At 44.5% G+C, this 24,864-nt stretch overlaps 1 protein-coding gene across 5 annotated transcripts; it reads left to right on the forward strand.

Moving 5' to 3' along the window:
- Positions 1-793: 793 nt before the first annotated feature.
- On the forward strand, positions 794-23,486 carry KBTBD2 (kelch repeat and BTB domain containing 2). Of its 5 annotated transcripts, XM_066353817.1 has the most exons (5): positions 794-1,297; positions 4,682-4,721; positions 13,205-13,703; positions 18,895-19,060; positions 20,795-23,486. In XM_066353817.1, the coding sequence occupies exons 3-5, from the start codon at positions 13,534-13,536 to the stop codon at positions 22,328-22,330; spliced, it is 1,872 nt and encodes a 623-aa protein (XP_066209914.1). In that variant the 5' UTR covers positions 794-1,297; positions 4,682-4,721; positions 13,205-13,533; the 3' UTR covers positions 22,331-23,486. The 5 variants fall into 5 exon arrangements, with proteins under 5 accessions (XP_066209914.1, XP_066209913.1, XP_066209915.1 ...); XM_066353816.1 differs by lacking the exon at positions 4,682-4,721; XM_066353818.1 differs by lacking the exons at positions 794-1,297; positions 4,682-4,721 and adding an exon at positions 1,700-1,869.
- The last annotated feature ends 1,378 nt before the right edge of the window (positions 23,487-24,864 follow it).

The raw sequence follows: 24,864 nt of genomic DNA on the forward strand, positions 1-24,864 counted from the left end.
GTTCAAATGAGAGCGCAACTGTGCCAAGTTAACCAAACCAGGGAGGGCCACAGCCATTAGCTGCCGCTAAGGTTTGGCTTCGAGAAGCTGAAATGAAGGTGCTCTTCTGGAACTTGCTGGGGACGCGGGGTGCAGGGAGCAGCCCGCACTGCGGCACAGAACTATCTGAAAGCTCCCCACGCAGAGGCTCCCCGCCGCACCCTGGCGGTTCCTCCCCAACGCGGGCCCTTTCACTGCTGCCTTGACTTGTGCCTTGGCCTGGAGAGCCCGGGACAGGGGACCTTTCTGGATGAGATCGGGATAACCGGACGTGCTCTGGAAGACGGAGGGCGTGTTTTGGCGAGAAGGGGCTGAACGGACAAAGCCCACGGACCCAGCTGCCCAGCGTCTCCCCTTATTCCCCCAGGTCTGTTGTTGTCTGGCCCCCATTCCCACTCCCTGACTGCTCTGCAAATTTTTATACTTCCAGGCGGAGAAAACAGCCTACGGCATAAACCCCGGTGCCTTGCTTCCCAGATTTCCTAGCAGGAAAATTCCCGGTCTCTCCTTGCACCGGAGTCAAAACCTGCACCGCCCGCCGCCCCAATCCGCGGGCTCCGCCGCGCACGCGCCCTCCGCTGACCTTCCCCGGGAAACCCCTTCAATAGCGTTTCCCTGTCACCTCGCGGCGCCCCCGCCCTTCTTGCTATTTCCGCTTCCTTTTTCGCGCCTGCGCGGACCCGATTGTTTTGGTTTTCCGGAAGGCTCCAGCCTAGGAAGAGGGGGGGCCGGGGGAAGGCGGGGTGGGGGGCGGCGGGAGAACCCGGGAAACTGCAAAACTGCCGCTTGGGCCGCTAGGCGCGCGCAGCCGTCCGACGGCAACGCTGGCCAGGCCTGGCCCGCGGCCCGCACGTTCCCGGGCGGCGCAGGGGCCCGCGAGGGGGCCGCCGAGGAGGCGAGAGCGCGCCGCAGGGGCGGGGCGGGAGCGGCGAGCCGGGCGTCTGGCGGCCCCGGGCTGACGAGGCGGCGCGGCTCCCGGGGGGAGGAGCCTGGCGGCGGCCGGGCCCCGAGGAGCGCGCGGCGGCGCCCGCAGAGGACGCTGATTTCCGCGCAGGACCGGCCGAGCGAGGGGCAGCCGGAAGGAAGAGGCGGCGGCGGCCCCAGCCTTCCTCGGCCGGAGGCGCAGGCGAGACCCCGGCCTGGGCCGCGCGGGGCGGGAGGGCCACGCCCCCGCCGCCGCCGCCGCCGCGCCCTAGGGGCCCAGTGTCCCCGGGCCGCCGGCCGCGCCGATTCCAGCCGTCGGGACCGACGGACGCGGGTGAGTAGGCGTCTCCGGTGCCGGGAGAGGGGGGTCGGGCCGGGGCGTCCGCGACGACGCGCGGAGGACTCGGGAGGAGGGACGGCGGCGCGAGGGCGCGAGGGGGCTCGGCCCTTTGTGGCTGGGCGGGCGGCGGACGGCGGCGGCATCTTTCAAACCGGAGACGTTTCCGCCGCGGGCGGGGGAGGGCGAGGGGCCCCGCACCCCGCGCCCGGCTTCGCGCTCCCCGCCGCGGCCCCTGTGCTGCTGGGCGCCCGGCGTGGGCGCCGCGTGCGGGGGCGTTTCCGGCCGCGGGGCCCCGGGGCGGCGCCCGCCTCCGCCGAAACCGCCGCTTCCCGGACGACTCGTGCGTGGGCCGGAGGAGCGCCAGCCCTTCCTGCAGTTTTTCTTCCGCGGCGCGTCCGGAGCGGCGGCCGAGAGATGCCTGGGCTAACAGAGGCCCCATTGTGAGCGGCGGGTGGTTTTTAGAGAGAGCCGAGGCTGCCCTCGGACACGGGGTCGGCCGGCGTCTGAAGCCGCTAACTTAGTGGAACTCGACCACCGCCGGGCACTAGAGCATCCTTTAGTTTGAGGTGAAGTAGTTATTTTCAGTTAGTGTCTTTTTTTTTTTTTTTTTTTTTTCTGGTTTAGCAATCCAAGATTTCTTTTCATAGCTTCTCAAGGGGAGAGGAATAGACACATTCCTTGGGTTACAGATGTCTGTCTAGGATTGTCCGCTGCCTCGATGGCCCCTTCAAGGGAAAATAGAAAGAGAGTCCAAAATGTAGAACTAACTCTGAAAGGGTATGTTAGTGTGGAATGCCCGTCGTCTGTGTCACTTGGCCGGATGCGAACGGAGGGTACAGGACTGGTCGGTCACGTGTTGCTTGTATCTGTTTGTCTGGCTCAGCCAGCATTGAAGCATTCGGAAACAAAACCATATCGGCAGTGTCGTCTGACCAAAATGACATTTTCTTTTTTCTTTTTGGCCTGAGGAGTGTGGCTACGACTCTCCCGCCATTGTGACTTACTTTCGTTAACCTTTGGTAAGCACTTCCCCCCGCTCCCCGACATTTTTTTCAAAGGGACTTTTCCTCTGACCTAAAGTAAATTGGAAAGTAAAACCAGGCCGTTGTTTTCCAGTCTTGATGATGTAGAATTTGTTATTCTTTCCATCCGGCCGCTAACGAATGTGGAGCTGACTCCTTCCCTTTGATCTTTTGTTGGTCTAGTGCGCATTTGAAGGCTTTTTCCGGTGGGGCCCTGAGATCCTCAAGGGCTTTATCCCTGGTGAACTCTGCAGGGCTGTGGCAGTGTTGTTGAGTGTGCTTTATAGTCCACGCTTAGCCCATATAGTGCTGTGTTCTCTACACACAGCTTTGTAGGACACAGTTGGACAAGGTATAATTCTTCTCCCTTTTTTCCTCCCATAAGAAGCATTACCATGTAATATAATGTTCACTTGAGTTCCTTGCCAGGCCTGGAAGGAGATGGGTGGGAACAGGGGTTTCATGGTGTTTAAGCCTACATTCTTCCGTAGGTTTTCCTTCTCCTGGTTAATGGAAATAATAAGATATTTCATACGATCCAAACATTGAATGCATTTAAGGTCAGTTCCTGGAAACTTGATTGGAACTTTAAAAGGCAAAAGATATTTTGGTTTTCCCAAGAAATTCACACATTTAGCGAAGAGTTGTTTTTCTCCTTGCCCATATTCTTTTGTTTGTTTTTTTTATTTTATTTTATTTTATTATTATTTTTTTTTTTTTCATTTTTCTGAAGCTGGAAACAGGGAGAGACAGACAGACTCCCGCATGCCCCCGACCGGGATCCACCCGGCACGCCCACCAGGGGCGGTGCTCTGCCCATCCTGGGCGTCGCCATATTGCAACCAGAGCCACTCTAGCGCCTGAGGCAGAGGCCACAGAGCCATGCCCAATGCCCGGGCCATCTTTGCTCCAATGGAGCCTTGGCTGCGGGAGGGGAAGAGAGAGACAGAGAGGAAAGCGCGGCGGAGGGGTGGAGAAGCAAATGGGCGCTTCTCCTATGTGCCCTGGCCGGGAATCGAACCCAGGTCCTCCGCACGCTAGGCCGACACTCTACCGCTGAGCCAACCTGCCAGGGCCTTATTTTATTTTTTTACAGAGACAGAGTCAGAGTGAGGGATAGACTGGGATACACAGACAGGAACGGAGAGATGAAAAGCATCAATCATTAGTTTTTTGTTGCGCATTGCGACACCTTAGTTGTTCATTGATTGATTTCTCATATGTGCCTTGACCATGGGCCTTCAGCAGGCCGAGTAACCCCTTGCTCAAGCCAGTGACCTTGGGTCCAAGCTGGTGAGCTTTGTTCAAACCAGGTGAGCCCGCGCTCAAGCTGGCAACCTCAGGGTCTTGAACCTGGGTCTTCCGCATCCCAGTCTGACGCTCTATCCACTGCGCCACCGCCTGGTCAGGCTCCTTGCCCATATTCTTAAGACCAGGAAAAAGGTTTGGCCCTGCTGCCCTAAAAATATATGAATGAAAATGTCAATCCTTCTTATATCTCAGTTGTGTTGATTTCAGTTTTTTGGCATTTAAATAGAGCAACTGGTTGGAATAACTCAGAATATTAGAAAGGACAGGTTGATTTCAGTTAAAAAATTGTTTTATTGATTTTAGAGAAACATCTGTTTTTCATTTATTTATGCATTCATAGGTTGATTCTTGTTTGTGCCCTGACTGGAGCTTGAACCCCTAACCTTAGGCTAGGGTATTAGGACAACACTCTAACCAACTGAGCTACCCTGCTACGGCCAAGTACCTTAAGTATATGAAGGTTATTTCTGGTTCCTCCAGAAATTTGCAGTGCCTAGATACCTCTTAAGTGTTAGCAGAATGGATTATTGTAGATTGGAGAAAAGGGAATAATTTATTTTATTTTATTTTATTTTTTATTTTTCTGAAGCTGGAAACGGGGAGAGACAGTCAGACAGACTCCCGCATGCGCCCGACCGGGATCCACCCGGCACGCCCACCAGGGGGCGTCGCTCTGTTGTGACCAGAGCCACTCTAGTGCCTGGGGCAGAGGCCAAGGAGCCATCCCCAGCTCCCGGGCCATCTTTGCTCCGATAGAGCCTCGCTGCGGGAGGGGAAGAGAGAGACAGAGAGGGGGAGGGGTGGAGAAGCAAATGGGCGCTTCTCCTGTGTGCCCTGGCCGGGAATCAAACCCGGGACCTCTGCACGCCAGGCCGACGCTCTACCACTGAGCAAACCGGCCAGGGCGAAAAGGGAATAATTTGATAAGTGCTTTAAACTTTTTCCTTCTCTGCTCCCCTCCCATGCCTCTAACAGGTGGTGGCTTCTTCCATGGTAGGCAGAATATTCTAAGTGTTCCTTTTACCTTTTATTTTACTTTTTACAGAAACTGAGAAACGTCAGTGGTTCTGATCATTCACAGTTAAGTAAGTAGCTGTGCCCTTAATCACCTTGTATGTATGAATGTCTGGGAACTGTTTTCTGTGATTGTGATTGCAAAAATCATTTGACTTGGAAAATGAAATCCCAGTGAACAAATTAGGGTCCACTTTCTTTGCTCTTGTGAAATTTAGCTACAGCGTTCTTTAGTCACTGCAGAGCTGGGAGGAAAAAAGTGATATCCAAAATAAGAGGCCATACTAGTAATTGTTCTGTCACAAATGGCATCTCCTTTATGTTTACATTTCTTTTTTTTTTTTTTTAAATATTTTATTTATTGATTTTTAGAGAGAGAGGAGTGAGAGAGAGAGAAAGAGAGAGAGAGAGAGAGAAGGGGGAGGAGCAGGAAGCATCAACTCCCATATGTGCCTTGACCAGGCAAGCCCAAGGTTTCGAACCGGCAACCTCAGTGTTCCAGGTCGACGCTTTATCCCACTGCGCCACCACAGGTCAGGCTATGTTTACATTTCTTAAAAGTGAGGCTACTTATTAGTGTAATACAGAAGCTTACGTTGCGACCTGAATTTAGTTAAGGTACTGAGCATAAATTACTTGGTAGAGCTCTATAGTCTTCTCAGTGTGGTTGGGAAGGAGGGAGAGTAGACCTAAACTCGAAGTTTGATTGGAGGAGGGGATACTACTGAAACTGATTAAACTTGATAAATTCTTCAAAAGTCGAGGTGTTTTTCAATTGATATTTGTCACAACTTTAAATAAATTCTGATTGTGTAATGGTTGACAGCCTAAAAACTAAGTCTTCCTAACATTCTCAACTGTGGGGGTTGTTTTGATAAGGTGAAACTATCAAACTGTGTCTGGCACCAGGCTTTTGTTCTCCTGGAGAAGTCTAGCTGCTCCCTGAAACCAAGGAAGGCTTGTTTATGACTGTGCCTTCCTGGCCTGCCTGTGTCTTCCTGTGCTGGCGTCCTTCCGCCTTCTCAAGATTAGTCTTTGTTGAATTAGTTTGTTTCATGATTTATTTGTACCATCAAAATACTCCCAATAATCTTGGAATACATTTCTCTTACCTAAATTCCATTCACCCAGGGTAGTGGGGGGAGTGGAGGAGGGTAAAGAGGACTAAATGGTGATGGAAGGAGACTTGACTTGGGGTGGTGAGCACACAGTACACTATACGGATGATGTATTATGCAATGTTACACCCCAGTGTCACCCCAATAAATTTAATTTAAAAAATAAAATACCATTCACCCAAGGTGAAAAGAGCACTGTGTTTAAGTGCCGAGACCTTGTAATTGGGACCCCTAGACCTGGTACAGGTGTTGAGATTCAGGAGTTTGGAAAGGGCTACAAAAAGCTTCACCAGTGATGCATCAGTAAAAGTATTTGCACATATTTATATAGTAGTGCTGTGTGTCAGGCACTCTTCCAAGCACTTTTTAAAACTCATTTAATCCTTAATCCATTGAGAAGAGTTTATTTTCATACCCCATTTTACAGCACAGAATGTAAGTAACTTGAAAAAGGTCACATAACTAGTAAGTTGCAAATTGAGCTTTCAGCCCAAGTAATTTGGCTCCACAGTTCATGCTCTTAGTTTTTGGCAATATTTAACATTCAGAAAGCCTTGGAGCCTTTCCAGCGAAAGTTTTCAATCTTCTGTGTTGACATTGGTAGCATTAGAAGTGGCAGCACCACCTAAGTTGGAAATACACAACTTGAAGATGCTTCATACAGATGATGACTTATTCTCTTACTATTTTATCCCTGCTGTGTACAGTAATTTTTATGAAATCCTTGTTTGCAGCCTTCTCATCTTTTTATCCTTTCTTTTAAACAGTTCAGTGAACTGCTGATCAGCCTCATCGGTTAAGGGAGGAAAACCGGTTGCAATAATTTTCCATAAGAATTGTTTCAGGCCCTGGCCGGTTGGCTCAGTGGTAGAGCGTCGGCCTGGCGTGCAGAAGTCCCGGATTCGATTCCCGGCCAGGGCACACCGGAGAAGCGCCCACCTGCTTCTCCACCCCTCCCCCTCTCCTTCCTCTCTGTCTCTCTCTTCCCCTCCCGCAGCTGAAGCTCCATTGGAGCAAAGATGGCCCGGGTGTTGGGGATGGCTCCTTGGCCTCTGCCCCAGACACTAGAGTGGCTCTGGTCGCGGCAGAGTGACACCCCGGAGGGGCAGTGCGTCGCCCCCTGGTGGGCATGCCGGGTGGAACCCAGTCGGTCGGGCGCATGCAGGAGTCTGATGGTCTCTCCCCGTTTCTAGCTTCAGAAAAATACAAAAAAAAAAGAATTGTTTCAGATTTTTAAGTAGAATTATATATATTACTATGAATTTCTGATTGATTTAATTGTAATGATCATTTAATAACAATGTTTTGGAATTATTTTGTGTAGTGGAATTCACTTATTAGAACCTTGGAGGCTTGGGTGATATTCTAGACAAAAATATTAGAACCCAAATTTTATGTCAAAGTACACTGTACTGTATAATATTCTGAGTTTTATTATGTCGTGACTGTATGACTTCTGTTATTCTAGTTGGCATTTTTACTGTGTTCTGTAAACTATGTCCTAATGGTGTGCTTTAAAATATAGGACTTTCCTGTTACTCTTGAAGTACCTGGTCCCAGGAATTGTAGCATGTAACAGTGATTTCCCAATATTGGGCCCCTTGGTTCATCTAATCAATCTATGTATCCACTACATGTCTTTTGCAAGCATTGTTTTATATACAGTGTGTCTGTCAAGTCATGGTGCACTTTTAACTGGTCACAGGAAAGCAACAAAAGACGATAGAAATGTGAAATCTGCACCAAATAAAAGGAAACCCTCCCAGTTTCTGTAGGATGATGTGGCAGCATGTGCACATGTGCAGATGATGACATAACACCGTGTATACAGCGGAGCAACCCACGGCCATGCCAGTCGAGATGTGGATGGTACAGAGGAAAGTTTAGTGTGTTCTGTGGCTTGCTAAATTCGAATCCGTGACCAAAGTGCAACGTGAATATCGGCGCATTTATAATGAAGCGCCACCACATAGGAATAACATTACTCAGTGGGATAAGCAGTTGAAGGAAACCGGCAGTTTGGTGGAGAAACCCCGTTCTGGTAGGCCATCAGTCAGTGACGAGTCTGTAGAGGCTATACGGGATAGCTACCTAAGGAGCCCTAAAAAAAATCTGTGCGTGAGCACACATCGAACTGCACTGAATAGGTATGAAACTGGGAGAGTTTTCCTTTTATTTGGTGCAGATTTCACATTTCTATCATCTTTTGTTGCTTTCCTGTGACCGGTCAGAAGTGCACCATGACTTTACGGACATACTGTACATCTTCTCTTTTTTAAATGTATGTAGATATTGTAGTTGATAAAATAAATGTTTTTTATTATAATAGTTCTTTATTATTGTGGGGTTTTTCAACAGATTACGATGTGGAAGAATGACCCTTTTTTTAAGCTTTTAACAAAGGGTACTACTCATACTTGATAAAGAAAGTGTTTCACTTTCCACTGAACCTGCAGTAGTGGGGGAAGCAGTAGTGTGATTAGGTATGAGATGTAAAATACTTAAATCGAAAAAAGGTTATATAGGTTAGATGAATTATATTTAATTCAACTTTCAAGCATTTAAGTTTTGTGCTTTTTCCTTGTTTTGTGATCTGAAGGGAAAACATTCAAGAAGAACAAGTTATATATATTATTTGCTGATTCCTTTTTTCTTTTACATAATTTTTTTCTAATTTTTGTTACTTTTTCCATAATATAGTGGTAGTGTCGAAAATAAAAATACAACTACAAAGGATGTATTCCATTTAATATAATATGTATGAGCATGTGTGACGTCGTGGGTGTGGCAGTATTGACAACAGGAACAGACCTACCTAAGCAATGGACAAAATAGAAGGCAGATAACTGGTTCTCTCTGATTTATTATTATTTTTTTGTATTTTTCTGAAGTTGGAAACGGGGAGGCAGTCAGTCAGACTCCCACATGCACCTGACCAGGATCCACCCTGCATGCCCATCAGGGGGCGATGCTCTGCCCATCTGGGGCGCCGCTCTGCTGCAACCAGAGCCATTCTAGTGCCTGAGGCAGAGGCCATGGAGCCATCCTCAGCGCCCTGGCCAACTCTGCTCCAGTGGAGCCTCGGCTGCGAGAGAGACAGAGAGGAAGGAGAGGGGGAGGGGCAGAGAAGCAGATGGGCGCTTCTCCTGTGTACCCTGGCCAGGAATTGAACCCGGGACTCCTGCACACCAGGCCGATGCTCCACCACTGAGCCAACCAGCCAGGGCCTGATTATTTTTTTAGAGAGGGAGAGAAAGGAGAAGGAGGCGGGGGAAAGAGAGAGAAGCATCAACTTCCTGTTTCACCTAGTTGTGCCATTGATTGACCAGGGCTCCAACCTACAATCTAAGGGTGGGAGAGTATGGAGCCAGGGCCCTCTGGATGGATCCCTGGGGGTGGAGCTGGCACTCTTGAGATCCACTGGGTGACCCCACAATCAAACTGGAGACCTCGGCTCTCCAGGGCGATGCTTATCTACTGGGCCACCAGCCAGGGCACTACCTGATTCTTAATATTTGATCAAGAAGCAGTCTGACCAGAGATTGGTGCATATGGCCTGCAAGCTGTTATTATAAATAAAGTTTTATTGAAACGGTCTTGTCCATTTGTTTACATAATGTTTTTTGCTGCTTGCAAACACCGGTAACAAGTATTTGGGACAGAGAGTTTATGATTTACAAAGCCTGAAATATTTTTGTCTTTGTGATGAGAAGAGAGAGTAAGTAGTACATCTTTTGAAAGTTTGTGGGTTTTTTAAATTAGATAATCATTGCATATATTAATAAACTCAGTAGATCTTCAAAAGTTTTTTCTTACTCTGCAGTGTGAACCACTGTTAGCAGTGGGTGCAGGTGCCAACTACTTTCTTGACTCCGTATTACTTGTGGTATCAAAAGTTTGGAAATGGAAATATCAAGACGCCTGGATTTCAAGGAAACTGTGTCTTATACCCAGTTGCTTCGCTTACTTGCCAACCTCTTTTTTGGTTATTGAATTTGTCTAGATTGGTTTTGGAAATTGATTTTTGAGAGAGAGAAATCAATTTGTTGTTCCACTTGTTTGCATTCATTGGTTGGTTGATTATTTATTTTCAAGAGAAGAGACAGATAGGGACAGAGAGACAGGAAGTGAGAGATGATAAGCATCAAGTCTTGCCTGACCAGGCGGTGGCACAGTGGATAGAACGTTGGACTGGGATGTGGAAGGACCCAGGGTCAAGACCTTGTGGTCGCCAGCTTGAGTGCAAGCTCAACTGGTTTGAGCAAAAGCTCACCAGCTTGGACCAAAGGTCGCTGGCTCAAGCAAGGGGTTACTTGGTTTGTTGAAGGCCTGCTGTCAAGGCGCATATGAGAAAGCAATCAATGAACAGCTAAGGTGTTGCAATGCCCAACGAGAAACTAATAATTGATGCTTCTCATCTCTCCGTTCCTGTCAGTCCCTGTCTATCCCTCTCTCTCTCTCTCTCTGTAAAAAAAAAAAAAAAGAAAGCATCAAGTTTTCGTTGAGGCACCTTAATTATTCATTGATTGCTTTCTCTTATGTGCCTTGACCTGGGGGCTACAACAAAGTGAGTGACCCTTAGCGCAAGCCAGTGACCTTGGGCTTCAAGCCAATGACCCCAAGCTCAAGCTGGACGAGCCCGTGCTAAAGCTGGCTACCTCGGGGTTTCGAACCTGGATCCTCTGCGTTCCAGTCTGATGCTCTATCCACTGCGCCACTGCCTGGTCAGGGTAGGCTTTGCTGCATTCTTTTTTTTTTTTTTTTTGTATTTTTCTGAAGCTGGAAACGGGGAGAGACAGTCAGACTCCCGCATGCACCCGACCGGGATCCACTTGGCACGCCCACCAGGGGGCTGCGCTCTGCCCACCAGGGGGCGATGCTCTGCCCCTCCGGGGCATCGCTCTGTTGTGACCAGAGCCACTCTAGCACCTGGGGCAGAGGCCAAGGAGCCATCCCCAGCGCCTCGCTGCATTCTTAATGTGAAAATAGCCAGTGATTTTAGTTATTATCTATTCGTCTTAGAGGTTGTAGTAAATACACTGCTCACAAAAATTAGGGGATATTTCAAGAATATGAAGCGATAAAAAAAAGCATTTGATTTTTTTTATTAAACAAGAACATTAGAAAGGCAAACAGCCCTGGCTGGTTGGCTCAGTGGTAGAGCGTCGGCCATGGTGTACAGGAATCCTGGGTTTGATTCCCATCCAGGGCACACAGGAGAAGCGCCCATCTGCTTCTACACCCCTCCCCCCCTCCTTCCTCTCTGTCTCTCTCTTCCCCTCCCGCAGCCAAGGCTCCATTGGAGCAAAGTTGGCCTGGGCGCTGAGAATGGCTCTATGGCCTCTGCCTCAGGCGCTAGAATGGCTCTGGTTGCAACAGAGCAGCGCCCCAGATGGGCCGAGCATCGCCCCCTGGTGGGCATGCCGGGTGGATCCTGGTCGGGTGACTGCCTCCCCGTTTCCAACGTCAGAAAAATACAAAAAGGAAAAAAAAAAAAAGGCAAACAACAAGTCAGTGTTTGATTATGCAAATGAGATGCAAAACCAACTTGTATTTCATTGGTGAAAATGCACCGTATACAAAAGGCTGAAAGGACTGGAGTATCTGCACGTTCCCTGATCCCCTCATTTTTGTGAGCAGTGTAGTAGAACTTAGATTTACAGTGTAATTTTCACAACTGGAAGAGCAAAGTCATTACCTTAACTGACCCAAATTACCTTAACTGACCCAACGCCACACACTGCATCTGTTTTAGTTAACTTCCATAGTTACCTTGGCTGGATACTTGACAGATTATATCAAGTTAGCTGTTCCTTGAATAGTATACTCGGGCAGGAAGTACTGATCTTTTTGACATACGGATCATATCTTGTGAAAAGATATGTTGGTGGTTCCAGTGATGATCATATTTATAGGTTTTGTTTGAACCCCACTTGACTTTATGATTATGGGAACTAAGAGTCATCACATTAGAAAAGAGATGGTAGTTTTTTACTGTTACTAGCTTATTATGTGAATTTTCCTTTCTCTTATTTGTAATTTCTTTGCTGTAGTTGTAAATAATGATTTACAAATAAAGTTAAATTTTAATTCAGCTGGACTTTCTTTTGATGAGTGGTATGCAGTCTAACTGAAACCAAGGTTTTGTTTCCTTGGGTGAGTGGCCAGTGGTTCCAAGATTGTTGCTGAAATAAGCCCCTGTTCCTAATTTGAAGTAAGTCCTGAGGACAAACTTGCCCCCCCCCCCCCCATATTTTGGCAACTTTTGTGCATTCTTTCAGGTGAGTCCTCTGCAAATAGAATTTTGATTGGATTTGTATTAAATTTGCACATTAAATTGGAGAACATTTATATTTATATGATATGGAGTCTCCCATAAGAATACATGTCTATTTTGTCTTGTTTGTGTTTTTTATTTTTTTCTCCCAATAAAATTGTATGCTCTTAAAAAGATTTATAGGAAGGAAACACTGTGTGAAGATTAATATTACATATACTTCCCTTGTAGAATTGAACTGCAGATATAAAAAAAAAGTTTATATTTTGCAAATAAATTGAGTCCATTTACCATATAGTTTAATAATGTAAATTAAATATAAAGCTTTTGTGAATACATTTAAAATATATCTCCAAAATGAGATTCTCTGCCAGAAAAAGGGTATTTTTCTCTTAAGTTACGGTCATAGACTGCCACTCAAATATGTAGGGGAGATGGTTTTATGATTTAAATTTTTTATTTTTAAAGAACTTTAAAAATGTATACTTATGTGCTTATTTTCTACAATGTTTAATATTTTGTATAGAAGACAAAATTAACTTAAAATTATGAATGTTAATTATTTTGTCTTTAAATTTTATTTTATTTATTTATTTATTTTTTATTATATTATTTCTGAAGCTGGAAACGGGGAGAGACAGTCAGACAGACTCCCGCATGCGCCCGACCGGGGATCCACCCCGCACGCCCACCAGGGGCGATGCTCTGCCCACCAGGGGGCGATGCTCTGCCCCTCCGGGGCGTCGCTCTGCCGCGACCAGAGCCACTCTAGCGCCTGGGGCAGAGGCCAAGGAGCCATCCCCAGCGCCCGGGCCATCTTTGCTCCAATGGAGCCTTGGCTGCGGGAGGGGAAGAGAGAGACAGAGAGGAAGGAGGGGGTGGGGGTGGAGAAGCAAATGGGCGCTTCTCCTATGTGCCCTGGCTGGGAATCGAACCCGGGTCCCCCGCACGCCAGGCCAACGCTCTACCGCTGAGCCAAACGGCCAGGGCCTTGTCTTTAAATTTTAAATGTAATAGACTTTTAAAAACATTCCTTCTCATGTTTCATTTTTATGGTAAAATCTAAAGTTGAACTTCAAATATAATTTTTATTTGAAATGTATTCTGAAATATTCTGGCCTATATACTGTAACTGAACTTTTCTTTTTACTTATTCCAGAAGAGCCATAGAACTAGGATGCTGCCACGAAACCTACCTCGGGTGTTCCTGTCTTTCCCTCATGAGCTGTACAGCAATTGCAGATTTGAGGAAGATGTCGCAGACTGTTGAGAACCTCTGAAGCACCTCATTACCACAGGATGGCCTAGGAGTGCTTCTGGGTCTATAACAAGACACTGTTCCATAGTGAATGTGTCAGTCTGGATTCTGAATGCTGCAGATAAAAGCAAGCAGAGTTTCTTCCTTTAGTTCTGAAACATTCACTTGACCTTCCACCAGTAAGGCTGACTTTCCTTATCTGCTCTGGGGGATATTAATGGAATACAGTCATGTCCACTCAAGACGAGAGGCAGATCAATACTGAGTATGCTGTGTCCTTGTTGGAACAGTTAAAACTGTTTTATGAACAGCAGTTGTTTACTGACATAGTGTTAATTGTTGAGGGCACTGAATTCCCTTGTCACAAGATGGTTCTTGCAACATGTAGCTCTTATTTTAGGTAAGTATGGTAATCTTGGTTAGTTTCTCATTTCAAATGCAGAATTTTAGCTTATTTTAATAGGAATTCTTTTAAACATTTACATTTAAAAAATAGATGTCTTAATGTTTTGTTCAAATTTTCTATTCAGAGGATATAGTGCTTTATGGTCATTTCCTTGCCTGTATAAGGGACAAGTGAAGGAAATTTTTATTACAAAGGTTTAACTACAAAAATGGTGAAATTAAGGAAAAGATGGGGAGGCAAAAAGATTCAGAATGTTGTTTTCCCATTAAAAAAGAAAAACAAAAAGTCTTTTTTTTTTTGGTATTTTTTCTGAAGTGAGAAGCGGGGAGGCAGAGAGACAAGACTCCCACATGCACCCAACCGGGATCCACCCGGCATGTCCACTAGGGGGCAATGTTCTGTCCATCTAGGCCATTGCTCCATTGCAACTGGAACCATTCTAGCACCTGAGGTGGAGGCCATGGAGCCATCCTCAGTGCCTGGCAAACTTTGCTCCAATGGCTGCAGGAGGGAAAGAGAGAGAGAGGAAGGAGGGGGAAGGGAGGAGAAGCAGATGGGTGCTTCTGTGTGCCCTGGCCGGGAATTGAACCTGGGACATCTACACACCAGCTGACACTCTGCTACTGAGCCAACTAACCAGGGCCTACTTTTTTTTTTTTTTAATTGAGAGGCAGAGAGACAGTCTCCCACATGAGCCCTGATCAGGATCCACCTGGCAAGCGCCCTACTGGGAGATGCTCTGTCCATCTTGGGCTGCTGCTTTGTTATTTGGCATCTGAACTATTTCAGCAGCCGGGGGCGGGGGGCGGGGACGGGGTGATGGAGCCATCCTCAGTGCCCTGGGCCAACTTGCTTAACCATTTTGAGCCATGGCTGCATCAGGGGGAGAGACGGAGAGGAGGGGAAGTGGAGGGGTGAGGAAGGAAATGTCACTTCTGTGTGCCCTGATTGGGAATCAAACCCAGGACTTCCACACACTGCCAGTGCTCTACCACTGAGCCAACTGGTCAGGGGAAAAGTCTTTGTACTTAAAGATAATACAGTATGAAAAGAAATAAAAATGAATGGGGTAATTTTCATTTATTTTTGAGATTTTTAAATATCAGGTCTATTGGAAAGTTCTGTCCGTTTCTATCACAAGTTTCAACACGTAAGCACGTTTATTTGGCGCATGTGTGCCTCTCTGTTTTTATCACTTAATGTATACATACTGTCGTAGCAAATTAAAACAAAGTTGATTCACGTTAGTCTTATGTGTGAAGCGATAGTGTACCCATGGCTACTGATAAAGTTCATTTATGCCACTGTAATTTTTACGAATTTCAACAAGGAAGAAATGCTTCAGAAGCATGTAGAAATTTATTGAAAGTGTTTGGTGAAGGTACAGTTTCTGATAGGACATGCAGAAGATGGTTAGAAAAATTCGAAACAGGTGATTTCGACCTTTCTAATAAGCCATGTTCTGGGCGACCATCTTTTTTTAAAGGATTTTTTTTTTTTTTTTTTTTTTTTTTTACAGAGGCAGAGAGTGAGTCAGAGAGAGGGATAGACAGGGACAGACAGGAACGGAGAGAGATGAGAAGCATCAATCATTAGTTTTTTGTTGCGCGTTGCAACACCTTAGTAGTTCATTGATTGCTTTCTCATATGTGCCTTGACCGCGGGCCTTCAGCAGACCGAGTAACCCCTTATTGGACCCAGTGACCTTGGGTTCAAGCTGGTAGGCTTTTGCTCAAACCAGATGAGCCCGTGCTCGAGCTGGCGACCTCGAGGTCTCGAACCTGGGTCCTCTGCATCCCAGTCCGACGCTCTATCCACTGTGCCACTGCCTGGTCAGGCTTGGGCGACCATCTTTGATCGATGACGATGTTGTTAAGACCATGCTGGAGCAAGATCTTTTTCTGACAACACCGGAGATCACAGAAAGGCTTAATTCAGCTCAGCAAACCATTTTGGACCATATTCGGAAGATAGGATTGATGTGGAAATATTCAAGATAGGTGCCACATGAATTAAGTCAGGAGAATTTGGATGATCGAGTTGTCATATGCACATCTCTGCTCGGAACAAAATCGAGCCCTTCTTGAACCGGATGATAACGGGATGAAAAGTGGATTACCTATGAAAACATCGTAAGGAAAAGGGCATATTGTGAACCCGGAAAACCTAGCCCTTCCACCTCTAAACCAGATTTGTCTCTGAATAAGAGAATGTTGTGTATATGGTGGGACATTCGAGGACTAATACATTATGAGCTTTTAAAACCGAATGAAAAGCTCAATTCAGAGAAGTATCATCAGCAACTGGATAATTTAAAGACAGCAGTACAAGAAAAGAGGCCGGCGATGTTCAATAGAAAACATCATACTGCATCATGATAATGCCAGGTCACATGCTGCTTTGGGGACTCGTCAAAAAATTGCAGAACTAGGCTGGGAAATTGTCGCATCCACCATATTCCCCATACTTGGCACCCTCCGACTATCACTTGTTTTTGTCCTTACAAAATTTTTGAAGGGCAAAAAATTAAAAAATGAAGAAGATATTAAACAAGCACTGGTTCAATTTTTCTCATAAAAAGATAAAACATTTTTCAAAAATAGGTTATACAAATTGCCCTCACGCTGGCAAGAAATCATTAATAATGCAATTATATTATTTAATTAAGTTTATTGACAGTAAAAAATTTGTATTTTGTTTTATTCCAAAAACGGACAGAACTTTCCGGTAGACCGTATAAATTTAAAAAGTAGTAAGTCATTGTTTATTAAAGAGCACAATACTTTTAGAGGATAATTGGCACTATTTAGACATCTCAAGGACCTGTATTTTCTTTGTGATATCCTAGGCTAACCAGACTCTTTGCCAGATTTAAATATTTAATAATTAATAATATTGTTGGTATTCTCTATGCCTCACAGTTTAGAAGTTGATTTAGTTATTTGTTTGCTAATTACAAATAAGTAAAGCTTAACTTTACATTTTTATGACATTTTGTAACTTTTAACCTTTTAAAAGTGGGTTACTCTTTGTTAAGTGTTTCATGAGAGGAATAGAAGCTAAGGCATCACAATGCCTTTATTTTCTGCCCTTTGGTTGAATTGTTAATGTTTGAAAGGGACAGGGTGAATCAAGATTAATTAAATGGGAACCACTACATTTCTACTACAGATATTAGCAGTCATAAGTGGAGATCAACAATGAATGTTAATTTCTGCTGCTCTTTAGTGGCAGCTGTGGACAGGACAGGTGTAGTTTGACCTTCATGTAAATGTACATGGAAAAGATGTAGAATCTTCACCTTCCTCATGTAACACATTTCATAACGATTACAGAAACTGAGGTCCAGGTGCCGACTGGCTTTGCTGTGTCTGCAGTTGTTTCAGCTTAAGCTGGATTTTCCATGTAATTTCAGACACATTTTCTTACCTTAGAAAGCTTTGAAAACGGTGTTTCTAAAACCTGGTTGATCATCAGACTCTTGTTGGGTGCTTTCACAAATAGAAATTCTTGGATTTCAAACCTAGAAATTCTAATTCAGTGGTCTAAGTTACAATTTCAGAATTTATATATTTAAGAGTATTCCAAATTATTGTGATGGTTATATTTTTCTCTAGGCTTTGTCAGATGGTATTAGAAATTTGAGGTTACAAAATCAGTACCTGGGCCCTGTTTGCTTTCCCTTTTAAATGACCATTAACTGTAAATTGATTATCCATTATTAGAAAGAGCTTTTATACCTTAGTTGTGGAATTTCAGATTGACATTTGTAATCAGACTAGAATCTTTTGTGGTAGTACTTAGCAGTCATCTAGTTGAACCTTAAAGCTATGCAGAAATTCTCTCTAATATTTTTATCTTATCTTTAATCAGGAAGTAACATGGGTTTATTTAGATGTCTTTGTTTTCTTCCTCTTTTAGTTTGTGGTGATATAGATAACACTATTTAACTTCTCTAGTCATGAGGCTATTAATCATTAACTGATTGTGTTGGAATTGGTTTTCCTGAAGACCAAGAAATTTACATCTTCCATTAATGTTACAGGCTTAAAGACAACAGTCTTTTTAGGGCTGCTGCTGTTTCCTTATCACTAGCTAGCTCCCTTCTTTAGTGTCCTTGGTCTTCTGAGAGACTACTTACCCTAGCCTAGAGCAAATCAGATAATAAGGAGAAATAGTAATAAGTCCAATACTTGCTGAAATTAAAGCCACTCATCTACAATACCACACTCATATTAATCTTTTTCTGCCCTGGTCAGATAGCTCAGTTGTTGAGAGCATCGTTCCAATACGTAAAGGTGGCCAGTTTGACCTGGCACTTGTGTGTCCCTTTCAGTCTGGTTTGTTCCACTGAGCATAATGTTTCTGAGGTTCATCTGTGTTGTAATACATTCAATACTTAGTTCCTTTTATTGCCAAATAGTATTCCAGTGTATGAATGTGAGGAGGACATGCAAACCTCGGAGATACTGTGGGTTTAGTTCCAGACCACTGCAGTAAAGCAAGGACTATAATAAAATGAGTCACAACTTTTTTGGTTTCCCAGTGCATATAAAAGTTATATTTATACCATAGTCTATTAAATGTACGACAGCATTATGTCTAAAAAAATAATGTGCATACCTTAATGTAAAAACTATTGCTAAAAACGCTGACCATCATCTGAGCCTTCAGTGAATTGTAATCTTTTTTTTTTAAAGACTTTATTTATTTTAGAGAGGAGAGAGAGAGAGGGAGAGGGAAGGGGGGGAGGAGCAGCAGGAAGCATCAACTCCCATATGTGCCTTGACCAAGCAAGGCCTGGGTTTCGAACCAGCAACCTCAGCGTTGCAGGTCGACGCTTTATCCACTGTGAATGAATTGTAATCTTGATGCTGATGGAGGATCTTACCTCCAATTTGTAAAATAAAATGCAGTATCTACAAAGTGTCATAGGCAGAGTGCAATAAAACAAGGTTTGCCTGTAAATGAATTTTGATATTGCCACGCAGAATGGTGTGAGGAATAGTCTGATGTGTCTTTAGCACTGGACTGTAGTTTTCTGCTGTCTCCCTCAAGAGTTTTCCCAGTAAGTTGTCCATCAGCAAATCCCCTAAAGAAACATCCATGTTATGTAGTTTTGTCTTTTTAGCTCTATGTTTGTATTACACTGAACCCAAAGGTTTGTTTTTCCTCTCTTTTTTAGGGCCATGTTCATGAGCGGACTGAGTGAGAGCAAACAGACACACGTACACCTGAGGAATGTGGACGCAGCCACCTTACAGATAATTATAACCTACGCGTACACGGGTAACTTGGCAATAAGCGACGGCACTGTAGAACAGCTGTATGAAACGGCTTGCTTCCTGCAGGTCAGCGGCTTTCTGTTGTGTACAGTAACTGTGCTTTATGTTTTCAAGAAACATGGTTTCATCAGTAATAGATCTATGTAGTTTTCTTGTTGCAGATTTTAGAAGGTACAAGTTTTCTTACAACATGTAAAGGAAAAACAGAATAGCATTTGATCAGCCAGTAAACTAGTTTTATGATGGGATTTAATTAAAAAGAGAAGTGAAAAACTTATACTTGTGCCTAATGTATCATTGTTTAGATTACAAGTAAAAGTAATTTTTAACAGTGGTTAAGTGCTTCAGTCTTTTTTTTTTTTTTCTGAAGAGAAGTCCTAATTTTTTACGGTATTACTACTTCACAGAAAATTTTAAGATTCTCATGGAAATGATCAAACTTTAAATATGTAGAACAGCCATTTGACCATATTGAGATCTTAAGAAGTATATAAACTAAAATACTGTACCTATAGTAGGTACCTATTCTATCTATTGGGGAAACTGAAGCCAAAGACATTCACATCCCGAATCCAAATTTGAAATGGGGAAGTGCTATCTTTCTACATCTTACAAATTTCTGTCAGCTTTTTTTAAGCCAGGACTAAAAGCAGGTGTTTTATTAAATTGCTAAAAACTTAGGAATTTTAAGAAATTAGATTCCAGAGCACTATGTTGCTGTAAGTAGTGACACTTGCCTTACCATATTTTTCTGTTGTATTAATGAAGTTCATATTCCTCTGCTTGCCCAAATGCAAATTGAGACTCTGCCTCTTGGACTAGGTTACCCTGGCAACCTGGGATCAGTCATTTATGACTTTCACTATTAACCACATGAAACGATGATGTTTCCATATGCCCGGTACTATACTATGCTTTATATAGGTTCTCATCCAGTTCTTACAATAATTGTTTGTGAGGACATCCCCGTTTTATACAAGAGGTAATTGGGACTTGGAGAAATAGCATTTGTCTAATAAGGTAGTGCAAGCCCTGGCTGGCCAGTGTGAGTGAGATCCAAGCCGCCCTGCCTCTATCAGTTGTTTCTAAGTAACCGCTGTGGATTTGCTGCTGCTTTTTTTTCTATTTAACCACTGTGATGTCAAGTAAGTATAGTAGGGGGCACTTCTCGTTCATCTGGAACTGCTTTTTCTTCTTAAGAAAAGACATATCTAGAAAACTTAGAGTTGCTAAGCTAGGTCATCCAAATGTAGATAGTCTATAACTACACAGAATGTATTTGTTGTTCCTTTGCTTGGTTATTTTTTAGCCCTCTAGGTAAGAAAGACATGTATAACTATTCTTAGTCATTGTGCATAATTATCTGGTTTTATTTGGCTATCTTGTCTCTGTTGATAAAACCAAATTCCAGCTACTCAACGATATAGAATCATTTTCTGTACTATGATTTATTTACATTATTTTCATTTGTTTCTCTCAGTTATTTATTTTAAAGCCTAGAAAAGTGTATAGCTTATACACCAACCTCCTTACCTTTCCCTTTAGTTTGTTAAAAGCCTACTTAGTGTTACACTGCCAGCTCCTAAATAGGGCAGTTAAGTAGGCCACTGGACAGGTAGAACAAACACAAAGCTATATACAGAGTTATTTGATTTTATCATTACAGAAAATATCTCCTAGCCCAAAATATGTATCTAAAAATAAAAACTACAGCATTAGGGGTCTGCTTAATATACCTGTGTCTACATAAAAATAAAATTTGTCTATTCTGCCTTTATCAACTTTCTTTTTACATTTTAGGTAGAAGGTGTGTTACAACGGTGTCGAGAATATTTAATTAAAAAAATAAATGCAGAGAATTGTGTGCGATTGTTTAGTTTTGCTGACCTGTTCAGTTGTGAGGAACTGAAACAAAGCGCTAAAAGAATGGTGGAGCACAAGTTCACTGCTGTGTGTCACCAGGAGGCCTTCATGCAGCTGTCCCATGACCTGCTCATCGACATTCTCAGTAGCGACAACTTGAACGTGGAAAAGGAGGAGACGGTGCGCGAGGCCGCCATGCTGTGGCTGGAGTACAACACGGAGTCCCGCTCCCAGTATCTGTCCTCGGTTCTGAGCCAGATCAGGATCGACGCCCTGTCAGAAGTCACGCAGAGAGCCTGGTTCCAAGGCCTGCCACCCAATGACAAGTCCGTAGTGGTTCAGGGTCTGTATAAATCCATGCCCAAGTTTTTCAAACCGAGACTTGGGATGACGAAAGAGGAGATGATGATTTTCATTGAAGCATCTTCAGAAAATTCTTGTGGACTTTACTCTTCTGTCTGTTATAGTCCCCAAGCAGAAAAAGTTTACAAGCTGTGCAGCCCACCAGCTGATTTGCATAAAGTTGGGACCGTTGTAACTCCTGATAACGACATCTATATAGCAGGTGGTCAGATTCCTTTGAAAAACACGAAAACGTATCACAGTAAGACCAGCAAGCTTCAGACTGCCTTCAGAACTGTGAATTGCTTTTACTGGTTTGATGCACAGCAAAATACCTGGTTTCCAAAGACCCCGATGCTCTTTGTCCGCATAAAGCCGTCCTTGGTGTGCTGTGAGGGCTACATCTATGCCATTGGAGGAGACAGCGTAGGGGGAGAACTGAACCGGAGGACCGTGGAGAGATACGACACGGAGAAGGATGAGTGGACAATGGTCAGCCCGCTGCCCTGTGCTTGGCAGTGGAGCGCAGCAGTGGTGGTTCATGACTGCATTTATGTAATGACACTGAACCTCATGTACTGTTACTTCCCAAGGTCTGACTCGTGGGTAGAAATGGCCATGAGACAGACCAGCAGGTCTTTTGCTTCAGCCGCGGCTTTTGGTGATAAAATTTTCTATATTGGAGGGTTACACATTGCTACCAATTCTGGCATAAGACTCCCCTCCGGCACTGTCGATGGGTCTTCAGTAACTGTGGAAATTTATGATGTGAATAAAAACGAGTGGAAAATGGCAGCCAACATCCCTGCTAAGAGGTACTCAGACCCCTGTGTTCGAGCTGTTGTAATCTCAAATTCTCTTTGTGTGTTTATGCGAGAAACTCATTTAAATGAAAGAGCGAAATATGTCACTTACCAGTATGATCTGGAACTCGACCGGTGGTCTCTGCGGCAGCACATATCTGAACGTGTACTGTGGGACTTAGGGAGAGACTTCCGATGCACTGTGGGGAAACTGTACCCATCCTGCCTGGAAGAGTCTCCGTGGAAACCACCCACCTATCTGTTTTCACCGGATGGGACAGAGGAGTTTGAACTGGACGGAGAAATGGTCGCGCTGCCGCCTGTATAGTTGGGAGTTCAGGAAGTGCACGCCTGATTTATGTGCTTTTTCATTTTCTTTGCTAAGCAAGAGGCTATGAAAGGACAAAATATGAGTACATAAAAGTCTATCTTTGATAAATTTTATTTTTATGCCCTACTTAATATTTGCATCAGTATAATATATATCAGTGAATCTTGCAGAAAGATGTGCTTCCATAATATGAAATAGATTATCCAATAATTGAGAAACCTTTATGTGTAACACGAGAGCATAGAATCTGGATTATCTAACATCGGTAGCCCTGTGTGTGTACAGCTCTAAAGCTCACTTATTAAACTAGCTTCCTGTTCCTAGCGTGGTAGATCACAGGCTGTGCTGAGGTTACTTTAGCATATGTATTTCATTCCTGTGCTTCTGTTCTGAAGTCTCAGAGTACAGTTTTTATCAGTGTAATTAGTTCAGCTGCGCTTAACACTAACGTCCGTGTTGGATTAGAAATGTCTAAATCCTATACTATATAGTTGAGGACGATCTTCCATTTCATGGTATTGCACAGGGAAAGCTGTGACTGCAGGATCAGTCTAACTATACTATGAGGTGCATGTGTTCTCCTTTCACTAACTTATACTTGTCTCTAGAATACAGGTCTTCCAATCAGCTGGCCATTTACCAGGTATGGACTTAAGTTGCTGGGCTTGCAATAAAAATTGCTGGTCCCTCATTGTGCGGGTCTGGGTGGAGCTTTCATCAGTGACTGCCTCCACTTTCTGTATTACATTAACATTGGCTCATGCGTATAACTACCTGCTGCTGTCGTAGTTCTCCATCTTAAAGACTTAGAGTGGGTCAACCAGGTGATTACATCTTAATTTAATAACAAGTATTACTGTAGAGTGATTGTGTAGTATGCGTTAGCCGTCAGGGTGTGTTTCTTTAACCTGTTGTGTGCGTGTGGGGTAGGGTTAGGAAGGCGAACCATTCAGGCATTCTCTGCACCAGCGGTGCGGACGGCAGGTCACGAGGGCCGCTCAGGCATTCATCCCAGGAACCACTAGCAGTAGCGGCGCCGCCATCGGACATGAGCACAGGTGCTTCACGACAAACATTACTAGCATGTTCAACTGCATAATGTTCTGGCACTGTATTTTGAATGATATTAATTTATTAAATAAATTGTATATATTCAGTATTTGTTTTTCTTTGGTGCTGGGAATGGTATACTTTTAGTTTTAATTGTACTGGGTCAGGTTAGCTTCTTACATGTGATTTCTTCAGAATTTTGGGTTACATTTATCTTGTGATTTGACCCTTGCTGGACCAGTCCACACTGTAGATCAAAAACAATGCCTTTGGCCTGACCTGTGGTGGCGCAGTGGATGAAGCATTGACCTGGAAATGCTGAGGTCGCCGGTTTGAAACCCTGGGCTTGCCTGGTCAAGGCACATATGGGAGTTGATGCTTTCAGCTCCTCCCCCCTTCTCTCTCTCTGTCTCTTTCTCTCTCCTCTCTCTTCTCTCTAAAATGAATAAAAAAAACCCCACAAAACAAAACAATGCCTTTCACCCCTGATTGCATATTAGACTCATCTGAGGTGCTCTTTTAAAGCTTTGGATGGTGCCGGAACTTCATCCCAAACCAGTGAGCTGCAGTCTCTGGTGGGTGGCCCTAGCAGCAGTGTCTTTGAAAGCACGACAGGTGATTCTTACAGGCAGGTCCCTTGAGAATTATTGGGTTAGGTTTTCAATACAGGCACTCCTGAGAGATCATGTGCGCTCAGTTCCGGGCCACGGCGCTGTGGCGAGTGGGCCCGTTTCTGCTGGTGGAGGGCTTTCTGTTTGTACAATGCAGCCTCGGGGAAGGCAGTGAAGCGAGCTGAGCCTGTACCAGGTGGATGCGAGCTCACCCGTCTCCTTCATCGCTGCCTCCGCCACTACTGAAGAAAAGAAGTCCATGGCCAAATGTGCTTTTTTTTGTATTTAACATTTTATTCAAGAAAATTTTTTTTAAAGATTTATTGATTTTACAGAGAGGTGGGGTTGGGGAGCGAGAAGTTTCAACTCATAGTTGCTTCACTTGAGTTGTTCATTGCTTGTTGTGAATGCCTTGACTGGGCAAGCCCAGTGACCTCAGCATTCCGGGTCGATGCTCTATCCACTACACCACCACAGGCCAGGCAAATAAATTATAATCCATGGTAACACAGTTTTCTGTTTTCTTTATTTTTCTGAACCGAGAAATGGGAAGGCAGACAGACAAGACTCCTGCATACGCCTGACCGGGATCCACCCGGCACGCCCATCAGGGGACTATGCTCTGCCCATCTGGGGCATTGCTCCATTGTGGCCAGAGCCACTCTAGCGCTTGAGGCTGAGGCCATGGAGCCATCCTCAGTGCCTGGGCCAACTTTGCTCCAGTGGAGCCTTGGCTGCGGGAGGGGAAGAGAGAGAAAAAAAGGAGAAGGGGAAGGGTGGAGAAGCAGATGGGCGCTTCTCCTGTGTGCCCTGGCCAGGAATCCAATCTGGGACTTACACACCGTGCCGACACTGGGCCAGTGCTCTACT

This window comes from Saccopteryx leptura, chromosome 12 (genome assembly GCF_036850995.1).
Source record: "Saccopteryx leptura isolate mSacLep1 chromosome 12, mSacLep1_pri_phased_curated, whole genome shotgun sequence".
Taxonomy (NCBI): Eukaryota; Metazoa; Chordata; class Mammalia; order Chiroptera; family Emballonuridae; genus Saccopteryx; species Saccopteryx leptura.